This window comes from Schistocerca americana, chromosome 4 (genome assembly GCF_021461395.2).
Source record: "Schistocerca americana isolate TAMUIC-IGC-003095 chromosome 4, iqSchAmer2.1, whole genome shotgun sequence".
Taxonomy (NCBI): domain Eukaryota; kingdom Metazoa; phylum Arthropoda; class Insecta; order Orthoptera; family Acrididae; genus Schistocerca; species Schistocerca americana.
The window spans coordinates 491,829,546-491,852,619 of NC_060122.1; the positions used below are offsets into that span (position 1 = coordinate 491,829,546).

The 23,074-nt window shown below is 45.1% G+C and overlaps 1 protein-coding gene across 1 annotated transcript in view; it reads right to left on the bottom strand.

The window, feature by feature from the left end:
• Positions 1-15,442, bottom strand: part of LOC124612546 (protein patched) — a 150,176-nt gene extending 134,734 nt beyond the window's left edge. Inside the window, exon 1 of the mRNA XM_047140818.1 lies at positions 14,947-15,442. Coding sequence (XP_046996774.1) covers positions 14,947-15,108 — 162 coding nt within the window. The 5' untranslated portion in view covers positions 15,109-15,442. The remainder of the gene's footprint in view (positions 1-14,946) is intronic.
• Between the last annotated feature and the right edge of the window lie 7,632 nt (positions 15,443-23,074).

Sequence of the window (23,074 nt, forward strand, 5' to 3'; positions counted from 1 at the left end):
TCCTGTGGACGCTGTATCCCGCGACCGTCGTAACTTTAAAACGGGCCTAGCTGCCTGCAAGGAGCTCCGGCGCGTGCTAAAAGCCACTCTGCGGACACAGGTCACGCCACAGCCGGCGCCTTTTATTTTGATAGCCCGAATCGTTCGCCTTAAATCCGGCCGTATTTATGGGTCGTAAAACTGAAAGCAGCCGCCTTCACTAGGAGCACCAAAGGACGCTTGGCCTCCAATCTTCCCCTAGAGATGCTCGGAGCATCTCTCGCAGCAACAGCTAGTTTAGTGAGAATCGGGTAGTACCGAGTGGAGTTCTGTTACAGAGCTTAATTTGCTAATGACAACGATGTAAGTCAGCAGCCTGAAAGTTGACATAGACACCAGCATACTACACAGTGTGTTCGGTTTATCTGAAGACATTGAAATATCTCGAAAACAACGCATTGGATACAACAAAATTATAATTAATATTTGTCCGTCTTGGGTGGGGGAAGGGGGGGAGGGGGGGCGGGGGACGGTGTTCGTCTTGGAGGGGCACATCCAACGATATTGAACTCGACCGCCCACCCCAGCTCGTGTGTAGGAGCAGGGAAGCAACTTTTTCATTGTAGAATTGGACAACCCATACCCCACCCCGTATGTGGGGGCGGGCTGGAGGGAGGTCTACCTTGAAATCTTAAATGCGAACCCCCATTTTTTAATTACAAATTCGGATTCCACGGAAAAATTCTTAAGTTTTATCTGAAATATTTTTTTTCAGTTACGCGACAGATAGCCGCTTTGATCGGAAAAATTAAAATGTGTAGAAAATAGTATGTTTTAAAATGCTATCCAATGACGGTGCGAGGGCAGGAGGGACGATTATTTCATACCTATTAATCGGACTGCACTGCCTGTTATCATAAGTCGCAGTTCGCGCTACACGGCCACAGTGGCGTTTTGTCAGAGGAATACCACGTCGAGAATAGAGTTTCTTATTAAAAATTATGAAATTATTGCCCTAGCCTCGCAGCGTGGAGGTGGTGCTGGGAGAGCTGGCTCACAAAAAAAAAATGGTTCAAATGACTCTGAGCACTATGGGACTCAACTGCTTGAGGTCATTAGTCCCCTAGAACTTAGAACTAGTTAAACCTAACTAACCTAAGGACATCACAAACATCCATGCCAGAGGCAGGATTCGAACCTGCGACCGTAGCGGTCTTGCGGTTCCAGACTGCAGCGCCTTTATCCGCACGGCCACTTCGGCCGGCTGGCTCACAAAAGACAACGGCACACCGAGTCCATCGGAATCGTGTATACAGGCTGTTCGGTTTATCTGAAGGCACTGAACTATATCGAAAACTACACGTCGGATAAAAATAATTTATAGTTTAAAATCTGTTCGTCTTGGAGAGGCACATCCAACGATATTGAACTCGACCGCCCACCCCAGCTCGTGTGTAGGAGCGGGGCAGCAACTTTTTCATTGTAGAATTGGACAAAAATGCGTAAGTTTCTTCTGAAACCTTTTTCTTCCTTTCGCGACTGATGACGCTGTAGTCAGGAAAATGAAAATGGGTAAAAAATCGTACGTTTCAAAATGCTATCCAATAATGGTGAGAGGATACGGAACAAAAAAGGTCTAATAAACTTATGTCTGGAAATGCATGGCTTCCCTGATAGAGACCATTTATTCAGTCATACATTGTTACAGAGACTGCGATCTAATACGTGATGTACCGCGCAGCCAGAGTTACAGTATGTGCTGAAAATGGTTTCCATGTGCCTCAGTGCGCTCCTTTATGCGCCGTAGCGTGTTATGTGTCACACGTTCACACTGGCCAAGCTGCATGCGAACAGTGTCAAAGGCAGCATGAATATGCTCCTCCAACGTCTAAACATCTGGAATGAATGATGATGATGACTGGTTTGAGGGGCGCTCAACTACGGGTCATCAGTGCCCGTACAAAGTCCCAATTTTCACACAGTCCAATGTTCACACAGTCCAATGTTCACACAGTCCAATGTTCACACAGTCCAATGTTCACACAGTCCAATGTTCACACAGTCCAATGTTCACACAGTCCAATGTTCACACAGTCCAATGTTCACACAGTCCAATGTTCACACAGTCCAATCTAGCCACTGACACTATAATGATGATGATGATGAAATGACGAGAGCAACACAAACACCCAGTCCCCGGACAGAGAAATTCCCCAACCTGCTGGGAATCGAACCTGGGGCACCATGAGCCAGAGCTAGCAGAGACACTCGCCTAGGCCGTCTGCTGCCATATCTCATTAACGCCAAATTTCCCCGCACTGTCTTAACGGATGTGTTCGTCGTACGTCCGACATTGATTTCTGTGGTTATTTCACGCAGTGTTGCTTATCTGGCACCACTGACAACTCTACACAAACGCCGCTGCTCTCAGTCGCTAAGTGAAGGCTGTCAGCCATTACGTTGTGTATGGAGAGAGGGAAAGCCTGTAATTTGGTATTCTCAGCACATGCTTGACACTGTGGATCTTTGAATACCGAATTCGCAAACGATTTTCGATATGGAATGTCCCATGGGTCTAGGTCCAACTACTATTCCTCGGCAAAAGTCTTAATTCATGTCGTGTGGTCACAATCACGTTGGAAACCTTTTAACAAAAATCAACTGAGTCCAAGTGACAGCTCCACCAGTGCACTGCCCTTTTGTACCTTGTGTACGCGATGTTACCGCCATCGGTATATGTGCATATTGCCTCAGTATAAATACTGTGGGGATAAGAATCAAAAGTTGGCGTGATAACGTGGGGAGAGGGTTGGGTTGGATTGTTTCGGGGAAGAGACCAAACAGCAAGGTCATCGGTCTCATCGGATCAGGGAAGGAAGTCGGCCGTGCCCTTTCAAAGGAACCATCCCGGCATTCACCTGGAGCGATTCAGGGAAATCACGGAAAACCTGAATCAGGATGGCCAGACGCAGGATTGAACCGTCGTTCTCCCGAATGCGAGTCCCAGTGTGCTAACCACTGCGCCACCTCGCTCGGTAAACGTGGGGAGAAAAAAGGTCTATAGGAGGAGATGGACAAAGGGGGAAGGAGAAGATGGCCAGAGGGAGAAGGAAAAGATGGACAGAAGGATAAGAACAAACTGGCACGGAGAGTCGGGAGGAGGAGATGGACACAGAGAGGGGCAGGGGGGGGGGGGAGGGAGGGAGGGAGGGAATGGAAGTGTTGAATAGGGAGATGGCTTGTAGGAGATATGGACGTAGAGGATATGAAGGAGAAGATGGACAGAGAGAACGAGAAGAAGGAGAATGACTAATAGAAGATTGGAATAATTACATATGCGGGCAATGCTGAGTATTTTAATAAAGCAACATGTGGCCAAGACAGTCTCCTATAATCTCTTCGTATCTCTATTTCTAGACGAGCGAGGGATCTATGGACGAATTTGTCCGTGCGGACACGTCGCACAAGCACTAGTTGTCGGAATGGGCGGATGCGTGCGCACGTCACCTCACGTCACGTGACGGTCGACAATGGGCGGTAGAGCCCCTCGCTGCTGCACTACCGCGGGAACGCGTGCCGCTGTTTCGCCCGTGTGACAATGGCGTGACGTCACCGGCGGGACCACCCGCGGCGCCTCACGGCCGACCCGCCGCTTATCCCCGCCCACGCCTACGCGCAGAGCCGCACCGCACCAGGGGCACGCCCTCGCCACAACTGAGGCGAAGGACGCGGCCGCCGCCGTCCGTCCGAGGCGCCACCTGCAGGCGCTGCCTTGCGATACGACGTACAAACACTACCAAGCAGAAAGTATCCGCACACCCATTAGTGATCATAAATAGGGGTACGTCCACATTGTGACGGCTTGAACTCTACTCGAGACTCTTTGAATGTGATGTCTGAAAGTCTATGGAGGAATGACAATCCATTTTTCCTCGCTCTACAGCCAAAACCAAGGAGGGTAATGACGCTAATCGCTTGTAATTCATCCCAACGGCGTTCTATTGGGTTCAGGTCGGAATTCTGGGAGGCCGGTCCAATTCAGGAATGTTACGAGGGCTATTCGGAAACTAAGGTCCGATCGGGCTCGAAATGGAAACCACAGTGAATATCTGATGAAGCTTTGCACAGATGTGTTAGACCGTGTCTCTAGTATGCCCATCGATCACATCACAGCGCACAATAATCACGTAACGATAACTAGAAAATAGTGTCTCCCACAAGTATGAGGACCTGGTGAGACATTTCGCCTGATGCCAAGCAGCCCATATAACGTAACTGTCATTCGTTTCCTTCTTCATGGCAATTCTCAACCGCACTCCGCACTCCGCAGGGACAATGGAGACGCGCCTACAACGTTTTCGATGGGAGGCGTTTGATCACTCACAATAAAGGCCGTAACTGGACTCTCCTGAGTTTAATATCTGCTCACGGAAACCGCTGGCTATGAAAACATCACTTTGACACAGACAACGAGTTGCAGACTAGCGTAGAGAACTGGCGGAAAGCACAGTCTAATTAGTAACATCCTGACGCAGTTGTTTTCAGTCAAAAACAACTTTAAATGAGATAAGTTTGTGAATTCATATTTCTTTTCGCTTCTGTTAGGAAGGAGAAAATCTCCTTTACTGCAAAGTCTGAGGCTGCTAATTTTATTATTAATATTGCTATCGTCTTTGGAGGAGGAATTCGAAATAAGGAACAAATATGCGATGGGCCTGCTGTTCGTCAAACAGTTTCAGAATTCACTCCTGTCCTCTCAAGCAAACACTTCCTCTACCTGACACACAGTGCGAAAACATTCCTGGTGGCCAAAAGGTTAATAACGTACAAGTCATTAATTATAAAATATATATAAAACGTCGAGGCATATGTTATATGTATTCTTTAATCGCTGAAAAAATGTATAAAAAACATACCTTCATTTATTTTTACGTCAAGGTTAGCTGGTTATCCATTTGTAACGTTTCAGTAAACACCCTCTATTTTTGTTACTGATATATTGTTTACCTCGAAATAGTGAACAAAATAGTCTGTACAGTTAGATGAACGTGTATAATTTTTAAACAGAATAAGAGTGCCTGCAATGATAATACAAACACATACTCCTACTGGAGCATGTCAACATTTATGAGAAAAGATTCTACTATCCTTTATTCATTACAGTCATGTAGATTTGTTATTTTGACTTACTGTGTTCGCTGGAGGAAATTGTCCGAATGGCATTTAGTATATGTTGTCATAAACACAGAAAACCGCGACAGAGGCAGTGTTCGTCACACGTGTTGCGGAAACCTGCACAAGAATGACCTCGAGCAGCTACGTTGCTTAAAATGTGTGTACAGCTATAAGGGTGACATCAAAATTACTCACATTCTACAAGCACACTGACGTATGTTTCTTAATGCAGCGCGTTAGGACATTTCACCTATTTCACAGTCACTGCCAGTCATCCAAGTATACATGTTTTTTCTCTGTGCCTACAGCTGGAGAGTCAAGTTAACCTACAAGAAGCACTTCTAGAAAGAAAGCAATATAATCACTGCATTATTTGACATACTTACGCCGACTTAGTGTTCCTGATACTGACTGTGGAAACGATTAGCATTTTGGAATATTTCCTTTTAAGAAAAAATGTATTAATTTAAATTTATCATCACCCATATTGAAATAATTTTACGTTTATTAGTTTCGTACGCTGGAATGGGGAAAAACAATATTAGTTTGTCTAACACACACGGCGGAATACAAATGGAGCTACACCACCGTCGTAGCACTTGTTACGTCAAGCAAAAATTCAGTTCAGTTTCCTGACCCTTCAAATCTAAAGGAGCAGGGTTTAGTCCGCAATCGGTCTTCTCTTTCTTTCTGTCATTATAGTCTGTTAATGTGAAAATTCTACATCTGTATCTACTTACTATCCTGTGTCACTGCCATTTATTTCCTTTCCTGACCCACTCGCAAATAAAGCTAGGTATCTTATTTTATCTTCGAGATTCTTTCGCGAAATGTATGTTGGCAGCAATAGAATCGATCTGCAGTCAATTTCAGATCCTGGTTCTCTAAATTTTCTCAACAGTGTTTCTCGAAACGAACGTCGCCTTTACCTTCAGGGATTCCTATTTGAGTTCCCGAAAATCCGTTGCGTGTTGTTCGAACCTACTGATAACAAAGCTAACAGCTCGCCTCTGAATTTGCATCGGTGTCTTCCTTTAATGCGACCTAGTGCGGATCCCAAACACCCGAGCAGTACTCAAGAATAGGTCGCACTACAGCGTCCTATATGTGCCCTCCTTTACAGACGAACCACGCTCCACGCTTTCCCAAAATTCTCCCAGTAAACCGAATGTCAAGCTTTCCCTATCACAATCCTCATATGTTCGTTCCATTTCATATCGTTTTGCAACTTTACGCCTAGACCTTTAGTCGAAGTGACTGTTTCAAGCAGGACACTACTAATGCTGCATCCGAACATTACGAGTTTCTTTTTCAAAAATGGCTCTGAGCACTATGGGACTTAGAACTACTTAAACCTAACTAACCTAAGGACATCACACACCACCCAGTCATCACGAGGCAGAGAAAATCCCTGACCCCGCCGGGAATCGAACCCGAGAACCCGGGCGTGGGAAGCGAGAACGCTACCGCACGACCACGAGTTGCGGACGAGTTTGTATTTCTACTCATCCGTATTAATTTACATTTTTGTACATTTAGAGCTAGCTGCGAGTCATCACATCAACTAGAAATTTTGTTTAAGTCATCTTTTATCCTCCTACAGTCACTTGACTGCAACACCTTCCCGTACACAACAGCATCATCAGCAAACAAGCTTTTAAACTGTTCTGTTGGTCTGTCTAGGTGGTACTTAGAGACTTGCACAGATATTCAGTTCTCTATCCAGTACTTTTGAAACAATTCTCGAAGGACGCACGAAGAATATTTTAATATTAATTTAGATATACTTTCATTAATGTTGACTGAATTGGGAATATCCCGAATGTATACCAACGTCAATTTATCATTTCTTATTGTATTAATAGTAGGATTTTTACAGTATACGACCAGTGTGTACCCCCCCCCCCCCCCCCTGTGTTACGTGTTCGTCTTGTTTAGTCGTTTTCGTATACTCTTGTTAAATCTTATTTTGTCTCGAACCAGCCCTTTGTTACTCCTATGTTACGCAGTAACAAGGTACATCTTAAATAATATCTGCCCCATTAACTGTCAAAACCAATTGTAATGTGACATTTCCTGTGATAAGGTGGCTGTATGGACAAGTTCTGAAAGCCAGTAAGTTTAAAAAGAAATTAAAAAAGGAAATCAGCTAACAACCGCAGATAGCTGTCCACCCGATCCGCCAGATCATTTACGTATATAGAAAATAATAGCGGTTCTATCACACTTCCCTCGGGCACTCTTGACGACACTGTCGCCGTCGTTCTGAGTCTACAATAAACTGCAGGTCTCCGAATAATTGGCAGGTAAATGATTTTAAGGGTTGGGGAAGGCAGCGATAAAATATTTCGAACAGGGAGAAGCTTTCGCGTTGGGGACAGCTTTGCCTGATCTACATCTATATTCTGCAATTCACAGTGAGGTGCATGACAGAGGGTACATCCCTCTATACCAGTTATTAGAGTTTCTTCCCATTCCATTCTCGTCCGGAGCGCGGGAAGAATAATTGTTTGAATACGTCTGTGCGTGCAGTAATTATTCTAACCTTTTCCTGGCGATTCCTATGTGAGCGAAACGTAGGGGATTGTAGTATATTCCTAGAGTCATCAATTAAAGCAGGTTAGACTTTCTCGGATAGTTTACGTCTATCTTCGAGAGTCTTCCAGTTCCGTTCCTCCAGTATCTGTGACACTCTCCCACGGATCTGTGATTCGTGCTGCACTTCTCTGTAGACGTTCAATATCCCCCGTTAGTTCTGTTCGGTACGGATCCCACACTCTTTGGCAATATTCTAGAAACTGCCGCAGGAGTCATTTGTAAGCAATTCCTGATTGCACTTCCCCACTATTCTACCAATAAACCGAAGTCTACCACCTGCTTTATCCGTGATTGAACCTTTGTTATCATTCCGTTTCATATTCCCACAAAGTGTACCCAAGTATTTGCACGAGTTGGCCGATTCCAGCATTAACTCATTGATATTATAGTCCTACATACTACGTTTTTTTCGTTTTGTGAAGTGCACAACTTTACATTTCTGAATATATGAAGCTAGTTGCCCATCTTTGTGCCCCTTTGAAATCTTATCGAGGTATGGCTGAATATTTATGCAGATTCTTTCAGATAGTACTTCATCACAGACATCTGCAAAAAGTCTGAGGTTACCATTAACGTTGTCAGCAAGGTCATTAATATACAATATGAACAGCAAGAGTCCCAAACACTTCCCGCGGGTATACCAGAAGTTACTTCTACATCTGACTATGACACTCTAACCAAGGTAACAGGCTGAGTCCTCCCTACGAAAAAGTCTTCCATAAAGTTGCAAATTTCACTTGACATCCCGTATGATTTTAGTTTTGATAGTAATCGTAGATATGGTGCTGAGTCAAATGCTTTTCGGAAATCAAGAAATAGTGCATCTATCTGACAGCGTTGACCCGAAGCTTTCGATATGTCATGTGTGAATGAAACTGATACTGAGAGTAAAACATCGAATCGCTTCTGCAGAGTCTGCAGTTAGCTGCTTGGCATTTTCCTCTATTTCGGCACAACACTGAATGTATCTTCGGAAGCCTTTTGGACGGCGTGCAGTTTTTGACAGCAGGGGTGTGTGCGACGGTGTACTGACATTTGCCACGTCGGACATCGCCACGATTTTACCTGCTCCGAAAGGGTCGGGTCCCTAGTCGTCTCCCCCTCCTCCTCCTCATCATCATCATCATCACTTACTGAGCTTTTCCGCTGGTTTACTTGACATAGAACCAGAATCTCTCTGCATTTTCCGCCACATTACTAGAGAGAATTTCATTGTGGAAACTATTAAGTGCATCTCGCATTGAAATCCGCACCAAATTTCGAGCCGCAGTAAAACTTCGCCAGTCTTGGAGATTTTGCGTTCGTCTAAATTATACTTGCCTTTTTCGGTGCTCCTGCAGCAGCTTTCTGTTCTGTTTTGTGTACCATGGGGGATCAGTTCCGTCTCTTATTAATTTATTTGGTATGAACCTCTCGAGTGCTGTTGATACTATTTCTTTGAACTTAAAAGCCAGATATGGTCTTCACTTACATAGTTTGGAAGGATTGGAGACTGTCTCCTAGAAAGAAGTCAACCGAAGTTTTAGCTGCTTTTATAAATATATATATTTCGTGTTTAGTTTTGGTGAATTTCTTTGTTACGGAATTGAGCCTCGCTACGACTGTGTGTTCACTAATCCCTGTATCCGTCGTGGTGTTCAGGATTATTTGTGACTAAGAGGTCAAGTGTGTTTTCGTAACCATTTGAAATTTGAATGGCCTCGTGAACTAATTGTTCAAAATAATTTTTAAAAAAGCATTTAGAACAATTACGGAAGTAGTTTTCTATCTACAATAGGGTCTGAAAATGTATTTTTGTTAACATACAGAAGGTAGATTGAAGTCACTGCCAAGTATAATTGTATGAGTAGGGTACCTATTCGTGATGATACTCTAGTTTTCTTTTAACTGTTCAGCAGTTGCTTCATCTGAGACCGGGGGTCGGTAAAAGGAGCCAGTTATTAATTTAATCCGGTTGTAGAATATAGCCTCTGCCCATACTAAGTCACAGGAGCTACCTGCTTCAATGTCGTTTGTGAACTGGAACACACATTACAATATTTTTCCTTAAGTTCTGCTTCTTGTTTCTGTTATAGTGCAGATCATTACAATTAGGGCTTTTCCCTCCAAAACCTAGGATGCTTTCTCTGTGACCCTGTAACTACCAGAGCTAAACAATGTAGAACAACAACGTACGTTACAAGCATAGCATTCTGTATTACTTCATCTCCTTATTTCTAACATTTTAAAATTGTACGTCGACTTTAGATGACATATCAGACATAGATGTTCCTATCTCTATTTAGTGAACGTATTTTCAGTCATGTTTTGAATACTGTCCCGCTACACATGTTTCACCGCAAGGGATATCGCATTTTAGAGAGTAAATTAATATGGAGTATGTCGTTCTTCTTTTCAAACATTCACTTACCAATTTCTTCTTTCCTTATTGTCTTTTGGGCATGCAGTTGTAGTAATTAAAGTAGTCACAAATGTAGTGATCAAGAAGAAATGATTAGCGTACATTCGCATTCTCTTTACATCGTTCCTTTCCTGTTGCTCCCATGGCGATGGACTGTTTCTGTCGCAATCAGTAAGCGTGAAACGAAGCTATCCTACAGACAGAGGGATTTATATTATACTTGGCAGAACTAATTACATACTGACATAACCGTCGGTATTGCTTTCGTTTGCCAAAAGTTGTGAATATTTCGATTTCGGAAAAGAAGCCCTGTATTTGGCCAAGATGTCGAAGAAGAAGGTCCCTTACGTACTGGTTGTATCGAGTAAGATGTGGATACGACGGTTTGAAAGCGGAAAGAAGTAGCACGAGGAAGGACGGCCCTTACCTGAGGGATCGCTACCTGGCGAAGGGGCAAGTGTGGCAAACGTCCGGCGTGGCAAATGTCCGGCATTCGTGTGCGACAGATAGCAAGAGGGGACCCGCGCGGCTGTCCCCACTTCGAGGCCAGGTATGCGCGCGTCATTGGCGGGGGCTGATGTCAGTCAGCGTTACGTAACAGCCGGCAGGCGCCCGCGGCTCCATTCATGAGCTGGCCCAGTCAGCGGCGGGCGCCCGTCCAGCAAGCTACTGTGAGCCGTGCCCAGCCTGCCTACAACTACAGCCGAGAGAGGGTTACGGTCTCAAAATCCCGCCAACCGTGAGATTACACACGGAACTCAAGCTCTGGCTGAAAGCGAATCAGTCGTTTCCTTTTCAGAGGCACCTGGGCATTTGCCTTGCAAAGCTATTTAGAGAAACCACGGAAAACGAAAACTAGATGGCCTGACGGGGGATTTGAACTACAGCCATCCCCCTCCTCTCCCACCTGAAAACACGACGAGTGGTTCATGATCGCTTTGAGCTCTCCACTAGCTTAGCCTAATGTTGTAAATGGCAGGTTATTCTCACACGGTTTTCTACCGACTGTTGACGAACCATTACACGGATTGTTTACAATAACTACCGGCACAAACTCACTCTCTGACAGCAAAGTTACTACGAATGCAGAAACAAAACAACCACTGAAATATCGCAGGGTCTCAAACGTGTATGTCTCCTTCACTAAATTACGCTAGATCTCCATCAGAGCGAGCGATCACCGTTGTTTTGTGCTCTTCACAAGATTTACATGACGAAGTTCGTAAATAAACGCAGAAAAATTACTGTAACACTGTTTTCTGAGGAATCCATACTGATTGTTTATATTCTGTGCAGGAAAAACTCACTCCCTGATATTAAAGGTACTGCGTTTGCACGAACAAAATAACCACTGAAATTTTGCAGTGTCTCAAAAATGTATTTGTTCTTTACGAAACGTCCCTAGATTCCTCTTCAATGGACGGCGAGCGATTCGTCAATTTTTTCTCCTCTTCACTACGTGTACATCACGAACTTCGTAAGTTAATGTCGAAAAATGATTGTAACACAGCTTCTTTAACGACTGCTGACGTTCACTACTGCCTACTAACTCTCTGTCAATAAAGTTACTGCACTGCTTAAACAAGGCAGCTACTGAAATTTCTAAGTGTCTCAAGAAACTTCAGGAAAGGTCTGGTAATTCCATCTTGTGTGATGGAATGGGGCGTCGCCTGCTCGAAGACCTGAAGAAAATAGATACTAACAGCCGTAATTTTATTCAATAATTTTATTTAGCTGTCGGGTTCGGTGGCTCATTGGCACGATCTTCAGGGTCCTATACACGACACTACGTAAGTCACCCAGTCGTTTGTGTTATTATAGAGACTTCTATATCCAACTGGTTTCCGTACACAGCTAGAACTTCTCCATAGATGTGGACTCTCTACACCTCCAACAACAACTCTGATTGGTAATGAGGCACCGAAATAAAATTATTAAATAAAGTTACCGCTGTTGATATATTTTCTTCAGGTATGTAGGAAAGACCCTTTTCCTTGGAAAGAATGAATTCTCACAGAACTCTAGGTCCACTGTTTTTTTTAGTAACATCGAAGCTTACCACAAATAACAATAGTGCTACGCTATTGACACTGAATACTGAAACGAAAATTGAAATCGATAATTCTGTTGAAGTGCTGAACGTCAGCGCCAGCAGGGTGTTTCCACACTAAGTTACACAATTGTTAGTTGCTGCCGTCCTGAAAGGATCGTTCTAAAACGTATAAATCGACAGAACAAGTGCAATACTGCACAAAAGAGAACGGCAACCTTCGCAGTACGTTTTCGGTGTGGATCATGAATTTCTGGTATCAAATGATAAAATACCTCGAAGTATATAATCTATATGCGTCCAATAATGATATGAAATTACCAGGAAGTCCATTTCCAAGTGCATTATGTCAGCTGCTCTCGATCACAGCTAAATAAGAAGCGAAAACTAAGTTTAACAAGTGTCGTGGTGAATTTATGCTGCCCAGTTGAAGTTAAATTGCACGAATATTAACCGAAAAAGGTTTATAAGAAATTAATTGTCAGAGGACTAGAAATGCAACAAGAAATATAGGAAGGGTTACAAGAGATATTATAGTACAAGTTGAGTGGCGGTACACACTTCCGAGCCAAAAAATGTGCTCATCTCTCTCGTTTTTTGATGAATGGTTGAGATATACTCTAAACAATTTTGTCTCCAGTGTATTAAAGGAATTGATGGATATACCAAGTCATTGTCACTGTTAGTAAAAATGCTACTTCTGGAGTCTATTTCGGTTACATAATGTGGCATTTTTTGTCGATTTGTTCTTATTTTTACGGTCCTGATTTTCGTTTCAAAATATCTTAATACTTGCACTTTTAGTACGACGAGCAAGAGGATTGTGAGGACGTAGTTTAGAAAGCTGTTATTACATCTACTTATCTCCAACAAAGACGGCATTTTCCTGCTTAGCGAGGGTCAAATGTAAACAAAACTGGAAAATTTATTATTTAATGAAATATTCAGTGTAGAAATACAACAACTGACTAAAAATAACATTTACTTTTGCAGTTAGAGACTTTGAGTGACACAGTCAATCAAAAGATGGCGTGCATTTTTAGTTTAAATGTGGTCAAAGGCGTCAGCACGCAACATAGAGACAACACAGAGATGAGAAAGAACACATTCCTGGCCTGTATCACAGAGGAGACGCAATGCGTGTTGGAAAAAACCGCGGAAGTGTCAAAGTAGGGTAGAGAATGGATTATGTACCGGCGTCTGCATGTGCCGCAATGTAAATCTTTTAGAACCGTGTTAGAATCTAAAATAAATCTGTCAGAGATTGTTTATAAAAGACTTTTTATGAAATATTTGACATATTTTGTAAGTTACAGTGTGGTCATAGATTTTATAAAAGGAATTATTATTGGCTTTTCCTTCTTAACATTACTGGAATTAAATAAAGATAATTTTACACTAGAGGCGTTTTGCTTTTATTTACAAAGCATCTTCTGTGGTCATTCTGCCAGTTTGGTTGTTTTAAATTAAAACCAACAATTTGTTTATAAAGTTGGTGTGCGATTTAATTACGGTCTTCATGTCACTTGTTTACATATTCTCCAGTATTTTGGAGAATTTGTAAACAAGAGGCTGAAATAACGTAAGCAAATTGCCACATCTACTTTATAAACAAAATACTGGTTGGAATGTAAAATAACGAAAAATGCACAAACATTTATATCCAATTTGAAACGCGACTGGTGTAAAATTCTCTTTGATTAATTGTAGTCAGCTTAAGACCGAGAAACGAATAATAATTGATTTTGACAGCTGCTGCAGTAAATGCCCATGCAAACAAACATTATTTTATAAAATATTTGTCGCAGATCTTTGATAGTGTAGCAGAGGTCTTATGTACGAGCTGTGTGGAATTTTTCTCTTATTTTTCACAGCACTAAGTGAACATAAACATTAACTATGTTGGACAGGTTTATTATGTTGAATTAGAAACATAAGTGAAAGGGAAAAACAGGTGTTGCTACTAAATTTGCACCGTGTTCTCCGCAAAAACGTTCAACTTAGCAAAGTCCTGCCACATGACAGTGGCTTTCTAAGGTTTGTGATAAGGTATGTAAATTCACACTCGGAAAGTTGGTTGCTACGTTAAGTTAAATGCTTCGTCAGCCAACTTTGGGGTACAGGGGCATAAAGAAAACCGCTAATGAACGAATTAGTGTGATTTTGTGTGGTAAGCTGCCGGATTTATGCTTGGATGACTTCAAAACTGGAGGTTTAGAGCGGAAGCTCTCAATACATGACGTCGAGAGGAGCTGACAAGTGGAGACCGGTGGTTTTTTTTTTTTTTTGCAGTGTCAGGCAATTGGGAAGCTGCAGGGAGTGCCAGAGCGCCGCCTGTCGCCTGTCACAACAGTTTGGGAAAGACAGAGTGGCGGCCTTTTTGTCGTTTTCTTGTCCTCCGCAGAGGAGGGCCGGGAGGGTCTTCCATAAAGAAAGCACCGCGCCTCGCCTCGGTGTGGCGTGGATCGTGGGTGGTCCCTGCCGCCGCCGCAAGCGTGTCACGCTCGCCAGTCGCCAGGAAACTGGCGTCCCCGCGCATCGGCACTTGCGCACACGTGCAGGGCAGTGCGCGAGATTTAAACAGCGCAGCCCGGCTCCGCCAGTGGCGGCGGCCGCGAGACGTCCTTGTGTATGTGTGCCGCGCGCCAGCTGTTGGCAGCACGGGTCAGCGGCCCTCTCCCTATAACCCGTTACCCCACCGCGCGCACGCGCAACTACTGTGCCACTGGCGCTCTGCGCTTACCTTGTCGACCTGGGCGAGCGCGACAGCGGCGTCGGTCCAGCTAGGCCTGACGAGCAGGTCCGGATCCGTTGGCGGCTTCGAGGAGGACGAAGAAGAGGACGCCCTCCGGGACGAGGTCGTCGTCGTAGTCGCGGTCGTCGTGGTCGCCGCCGCGCTCACCATGTCGGTGCGGAGGGGCAGGCAGCTCGGCCGTCCGCTTCAGCAGCCACTGCACGCCGCCAGCCTCCAGTATCCACATTTAGGCGGGTGGTGGCGGCGCTCCGCACTCGACAACACTCTCTGCCGTCACACGCGCCCTCGCGCCGGGGGGCAGGCGTCCCAACAGAAACGCGACCCGCTGGCTCGCGCGACGGTTGCTCCCTGAAGCCGGCACCGTGACTGACTACGATCGCCGCGGGCGCGGCACCGCACTACCTCTCAAACGACGCGCACTGTCGCAAGCACTGAGAAGAACGTCCGCTACGCGCTTTTCGGTCCGGACTGATGCGCGTTCGCCTGCGACTTCCTTCTGGTATACTCCGCTCTCTGCCGCTCCTCGCTCCGCAGCTCGGCGGCGGCCGACGGCGGCCGGAGATGGCCGAGCGCTGGGATTGGCTGGCGCCGCGGCCGTTGCCTGGCAACCTGCGCCGAGGCCGCCCCCTCCCCTCCCCGCGGCGCCCAACTCTCCTCCAGCTCCCCGCCGCCGCCCGCGCCAGCGCCCGCGCCGCTGGACCACACACGTGGTGGCGGGACAGAGAAATCTGGCCCCGAGGCGGGCGTCACGGAGCGCGCTCACAAAAACCTCCCGGCCGGGGGAGAGAGAGAGAGAAAGAGAGAGAGGGAGAGACCGCGGCCAGCGGTACCCGCTCGCTCGTGACTGGCCCAAATGGCACTGCCATTAGTGCAGCAAATAGCTGCTCCCACCGGCTACTACGCATGTTGGCGCGTACCTACCGCTGCTTTTGCCGTACACGTGTCCTTCCTTCCTCCCTCCACCCCCCTCTCGAAATTACGACCACCTAGTCGCGAGCCAAGCTATTGTGCACCTGACGGCTTCCGACGCTGTCTTGCGAAGTCACCGCTCCGCTTTTGAAACGGACGCCGCTGTCGTGGGTGGTTCCACGGACCACCTGGCAGAGGTGGACATGTCAATTGTTCGCCGGCCGCCGTCCGAGGACGACCATTGATAAACGACAAGCTTAAAACCGGCAATAGAAATGTCCCGAGCGCGGCGCGCGAAACACTTGTCCGAGGCCTTTTCTTGCCTTTTTGCGAGGAGTAAAGTCTTTCTCGCAGCAAAGCGTACACTATTTGCCATTCTGTGCGATAAACAGATTAACACAGCTAATGCAGGTTGATTCTTGCAGAGATGACAATGCCACTTTTTAGAATGTTACTTATTTTCATAAACAGCGCCGTTATCAGTTTCGAACCGACAGGTTCATCATCAGACGGCCTGTTCACGTAAGATACATTTTTGTTGTAGTATACATTAGCTTCCACTTTTTATACTCCCATATGGTAAAAATTCCTTGGAGTGGGCAATACATTACGATAAAAAGTTTCTAAAACCGAGGTAAGCCTGTTCCATCTCTCTAATCGTCTTTCATCAGCAAAGATCACCCCACAGTTCGGCCCTCTTGGCACAGTCAGATGCAACGAAAGCCCAAATTACCTGGGAGTCACTCTGGACAGAACCTTAACATACAAAAAACACCTTTCCAACTTGGCCAAGAAGATACAAACACGAGTGAACCTTATGAGAAAGCTGGCAGGCAGTACATGGGGAGCAACCACATCAGTCCTCCGAGGAGCATCCCTTGCGCTGGTATACACTGCAGCAGAATACTGTGCACTAGTTTGGCTCCGAAGCTCCCACGAAGTTAAAGTAGACGTCCAACTGAATTCAGTTATGAGAGTAATTAGTGGTACAGTCCGGCCTACACCTACACGCTGACTACCAGTGCTTTCAAACATCTGCCCACCAGACCTCCGCCGAAAGGCTGCTCTTTACAAGCTCTGTCAGCAAGTTTCTGAAAACAACTCGATCCCTCTTCATGACGATTTGCTATCACTGCCCAGGAAACGCCTCAAATCTGGAAGACAAGCATATGAATTGGGAGTCAAAATGCTATCCACAGGATTTGACCAGGACTGCAGAGTGGAGACGTGAGTGGCAAGCTACAAGAACCCGAAACCACGAACTTGTAGACAATCCAACAGTTCCAGTTCCAGGCTTCCACCAACCAAGGGAGGTGTGGGTGCAATTAAACAGATATCAGACTGAAGAGGGTAGGTGCAAATACAACATGCACAAGTGGGGCTTTTCAAGTGACAGTGTGTGTGACGGTGGTGACACCCAAACAATGAGCCACACTGTGAGTGACTGTCCTATCAGACGCTTCCCTGGTGGCATTGAGAAGCTGCATCAAGCATCCCAACAGGCACTCCGCTGGATCGAGTCCATCAACATCCGAGTGTTCAAATGGCTCTGAGCACTATGGGGCTTAATTGCTGAGGTCATCAGGCCCCTAGAACTTAGAACTACTTAAACCTAACTAACCTAAGGACACCACACACATCCATGCCCGAGGCAGGATTCGAACCTGCGACCGTAGCAGTCGCGCGGTTCCGGACAGAGCGCCTAGAACCGCGAGACCACCGCGGCCGGCAAACCTAACTAACCTAGGGACATCACACACATCCATGCCCAAGGCAGGATTCGAACCTGCGACCGTAGGGGTCTCGCGGTTCCAAACTGTAGCGCCTAGAACCGCTCGGCCACTCCGGCCGGCCAACTGAGTGTAGTCCGAGCCGTTTTAATACTTGTGTACTATATATAATTTCACATGTTCATTTTTATACATATTTCTTTGTTTTGCTAAATGTGTATCACTGTAATTGATGCATACGATAATAATAATAATAATAATAACAATAAAAATGTGTCTTAACGTGGACAGGCCGTCTGATGATGAACCTGTGGGTTCGACACCAGTAGTGGCGCTATTTATTTAAATAAATACCATGATAAAAATGGGCTCGTTGCGTTATCCTTCTCTGCAAGAATCAACCTGCATTTTGCACAGTCATGGTCTCAAAATGACAATTTTCGACAAAGTAGCATAAACATACAAGCTTACTTGTATGCATCACTGAAGAAAAAGCTGTTTCCAGTCACATTTTTTGAATGAATGATTTAATTCATCGTACCGAGCGAGATGGCGCAGGGGTAAGCACACGGGACTCGCATTCGGGAGGACGTCGGTTCAAACCCGCATCTGACCATTTTGATTTAGGTTTCCGATGATGTCCCTAAATTGCTTCAGGCAAATGCCGGGATGGTTCCTCTGAAAAGGGCACGGTCGACTTCCTTCCCCATCCTTCCCTAATCTGATGGGATCGATGACCTCGCTGTTTGGTCCCCTACAGCCAAGCAAGCAAGCAACCAATCAACCAACCAATCCATCGTAACTAGTTTCACGCCTGGGCCCATTATCAGCCAGGATTTTTCTCACAATTTTCGTGGTTTTATCTTGAGGAAATGTTTCTCTTCATACATCTACTAAGCTGAAAAACCCAGCATTGCTCAGGTATATATTTTGCCGACAAAGATTGAATTTTGTCTGTAGTATATAACATACTGGACAACTTGTATTTGCTGGTCGCAGCTGCTTTGCGTGTCTTCAACGCGATTTAGTAAACGTCTGTATGACAACACCTCTTCATAGCTCCATAGATGGTGATCGTTTTCGCCTACAGATACGTGCGCTTGCCGGCCGGGGTGGCCGAGCGGTTCTAGGCGCTACAGTCTGGAACCGCGCGACCGCTACGGTCACAGGTTCGAATCCTGCCTCGGGCATGGATGTGTGTGATGTCCTTAGGATAGTTAGGTTTAAGTAGTTCTAAGTTCTAGGGGACTGATGACCTCAGAAGTTAAGTCCCATAGTGCTCAGAACCATTTGAACCACTTGACCATGTGCGCTTCGCAGTTCCATATTTTGAGAGGTAGCAAAAACAAAAAAACTCCAGTGAACATGCCCTCTAAAATTCATACCTTAAGAGCAATGAGCAAATGCACATCTTCGCTACTGCAAAACACAGCTCTTCTACTCCATGCCCTTTGCGATTACGGACGACGTACATAATGCAGTAAACAAACGAGGACACACAGTTCTGTGATGCTGTCCGTGGAGACAGCATTCAGTAAACATTCGTTAGTATTGTTCCAGTAAACCGTTTGCAGAGTTCTGGGTAAGTAGGATGCATACATTAGTCCTAATGGTACAAGTCAGTGCAGTGATAAGTTTGTGAAATGTCTTTAAATTGTATCTTTGCACTTTATTACTGACCCCAACTATTATTTGAATTTATCTCACAAGAAGGAAATCTTAAAGACAAACAGAAGAGAATAGACTGAGCGAGTCATTGTCATGAATAACTATACAGGGTGTCCCATTTATCGCCGGCCGTCGCGGTTCTAGGCGCTTCTGTCCGGAACCACGCCGCTGCTACGGTCGCAGGTTCGAATCCTGCCCCGGGCATGGGTGTGTGTGATGTCCTTAGGTTAGTTAGGTTTAAGTAGTTCTATGTCTATGGGACTGATGACCTCAGATGTTAAGTCTCATGGTGCTTAGAGCCATTTGAACCATTTTCCCATTTATCTTGACCACGCTAAATAACTGGTTGTCCAGATGCAAATTACAAAAAATGTTTCAAGTAAATGTTCTTTAGCCGTCAGGGGGCATCAATCAGCATGATTGCCTTCGTTGCAGCTTTGTTCTTTACAAAGATATGAACAGCGGTATGACTTTTTTAAATGGCACCCTGTATTTTTTATTCGGTAATTAATTTCCTCTCCTAAAGTCCTATTCAAAAATGTATCACAGTGTACCATTCACTGAAACACAACGTTATTAATTGCATAACACAACACTGACTTTGAACCCCGGATCACCAACTCGTCCACTTGCCGGGGTTGTCAAAAAACAAATGCAAACCAAGCAAAACATAACACAAAATTGACTTTGACTCTCCTGTACCATTGCCCAGGAGTAAATCATTCAAAGGTGCTCAGAGTGGTGGCCCTGGACATCGATACAGTGGTGCACTCGTTAAATGAAAGAATTACAAGGTGTACATAAAGTACGGGAACACATTCAATTATTTATTGCACGAGGACTAAACATTGCACAGATGTCATACATATGGCATTTTGAAGGGAAACTCTGAAAGTATTTTTTACAAACATTGGATATGCGAACCATGAGTGTCCCGGCAGACGTCAATACGGTAATCGAATTCTTGAACCGGCCGCGGTGGCCGAGCGGTTCTAGGCGCTTCAGTCCAGAACCGCACGACTGCTACGGTCGCAGGTTCGAATCCTGCCTAGGGCATGGATGTGTGTGATGTCCTTAGGTTAGTTAGGTTTAAGTAGTTCTAATTTCTAGGGGACTGATGACCTCAAATGTTAAGTCCCATAGTACTCAGAGCCATTTGAACCGTTTTTGAATTCTTGCCATACCCGTCCAAGAATGGCATCGCCGACTGTGGCAGTCGCTCCCCGTATTCTCTCCCGGAGCTCTGCTACATCACGTGGTAGAGGCGGTACATACACCAGATCGTTAATGTGTCCCCTCAGAAAAAAGTCACACGGAGTGAGATCTGGTAATCGGGGAGACCATTTCATGAACTCGCCATGTTTGCGACTAGTGCTCACTGTCGGCAAATTACCAAACTACGCTGTGGTGGTATACATGAAAAAAAAAACTTTCAGGGTTTCTCTTTAAAATGACATATGTACGATATCTGTACAATGTTTGATTCTTGTGCAACAAATAATCGAAAGTAATAATTGTAGTACCAAGCATCCCACACCAGACGTTAACTTTCCGCTGACGCTGATGTTCCACCTGTCTAAGCCATCGAGGGTTGTCTCCGGACCAATAATGCATGTTCCTTGTATTTACCTGTCCTTCGTTTGAGAAGGAACATTCATCAATAAATAGAACATTGGAGAAGAGGTTCCGGTTGGCGAGGATTTGCTGCTGTGTCCACTGACAGAACTGTGCGCGATTCTGGAAATCATTCCCATGCAATTCTTGATGTAGGTGTACATGGTAAGGATGGAACCGGTGACGTGCAAGAATGCGATGTACACTGGTTTTAGGAATGCTTATCTCGTGTTCGAGCTGTCGTGTGCTCAGCTCACATGCGGTTCATAGTAACGGAGGCGAGAACAGTAACTTCGGCAGCTTCGTCTGTGCGAGTGCTACGACGATTGCGTTGTCGTGGGTTGAAACTTCCCGTTTCCTGAAGCGCCGCAACAAGACGAGAAAACGTCAGTCGGGAAGGTGGGCTCTTGTCAGGATAGCGCTCTCTGTACAGTTTCCGCTGCCTACATAGCATTTCGCCTACCTTCAACGGCAACAGCAACAATAAAAGAACCGTTATGTTGATGCAGTTTGTAATAAGGACAGTGCCCGCATCTCGTGGTCGTGCGGTAGCGTTCTCGCTTCCCACGCCCGGGTTCCCGGGTTCGATTCCCGGCGGGGTCAGGGATTTTCTCTGCCTCGTGATGGCTGGGTGTTGTGTGCTGTCCTTAGGTTAGTTAGGTTTAAGTAGTTCTAAGTTCTAGGGGACTGATGACCATAGCTGTTAAGTCCCATAGTGCTCAGAGCCATTTCAATAAGGACAGCCTTTACTGTATGCCTACTCTACACAAAAGTATTTAAAAGGACTAAACTACTGTACTAAATGTACCCGTACATAAGAAAACAGTATTGCAATTACTGTTCTGCTAACTTACATTCCCCATAGACGAGTGGCATTTCTACCTTCTCTTCGTTGGTGTACATTCTACTCACACAACTCTTCAATTGACGATGGTTGACGGAATGACGGGTGTGCATTCTACTTATGTTTATATTTCTCCTCTGTCAACTTCAGCACGTAGATGTGTTCCATTACCCCGAGTACCTGCACTAAGCGCTGGGAGCGTCAACGTCAATGTTGTGTTATGTAATTAATGACGTTATGTTTCAGTGAATGGTACACTGTGATACATTTTTGAATAGGTCTTTAGGAGAGGAAATTAATTACCGAATAAAAAATACAGGGTGCCATTTAAAAAAGTCATACCGCTGTTCATATCTTTGTAAAGCACAAAGCTACAACGAAGGCAATCATACTGACTGATGTCCCCTGACGGCTAAAGAACATTTACTTGAAACATTTTGTAATTTGCATCTGGACAAACAGTTATTTAGGGTGGTGAAGATAAATGGGACACCCTGCATTTACCGAAACACGAAACAAAGCAGGAGCGCTATCTCCTTGCTGTATGCTTACATGACACTTTACATAAATCACAACACTGTAGGATGTAGTTATTACCATTACATACGTAGAATTACTTTGAAAAACGAGTATCTTTTTGACATTACTAAGCCGTTAATAAAGAGGCGCCACACGGAAAATGGCAGCCATGATTTTATGTCATGATCTGGGAAATGAAACCAACGGCCGAGCCCGTGTCCTGTACTACTGAGAAACACCCAGAACTAGGACTGTAGGTATTTTTGGAAATATCGAGATCCGATCTATAAATATTTAAAAAAGACATCATTACAGACCAGACGTATCGAAATACAGTATCTATATATAAAAAAATATATTGGCGTAACGGCCTATAAAAATATCGGTTACACATAGAAAATATACTGCCGGTTTTAGAGCTGTATACAGGGCTATTACAAATGGTTGAAGCGATTTCATAAATTCACTGTAGCTCCATTCATTGACGTATGGTCACGACACACTACAGATACGTAGAAAAACTCATAAAGTTTTGTTCGGCTGAAGCCGCACTTCAGGTTTCTGCTGCCAGAGCGCTCGAGAGCGCAGTGAGACAAAATGGCAACAGGAGCCGAGAAAGCGTATGTCGTGCTTGAAATGCACTCACTTCGGTCAGTCATAACAGTGCAACGACACTTCAGGACGAAGTTCAACAAAGATCCACCAACTGCTAACTCCATTCGGCGATGGTATGCGCAGTTTAAAGCTTCTGGATGCCTCTGTAAGGGGAAATCAACGGGTCGGCCTGCAGTGAGCGAAGAAACAGTTGAACGCGTGCGGGCAAGTTTCACTC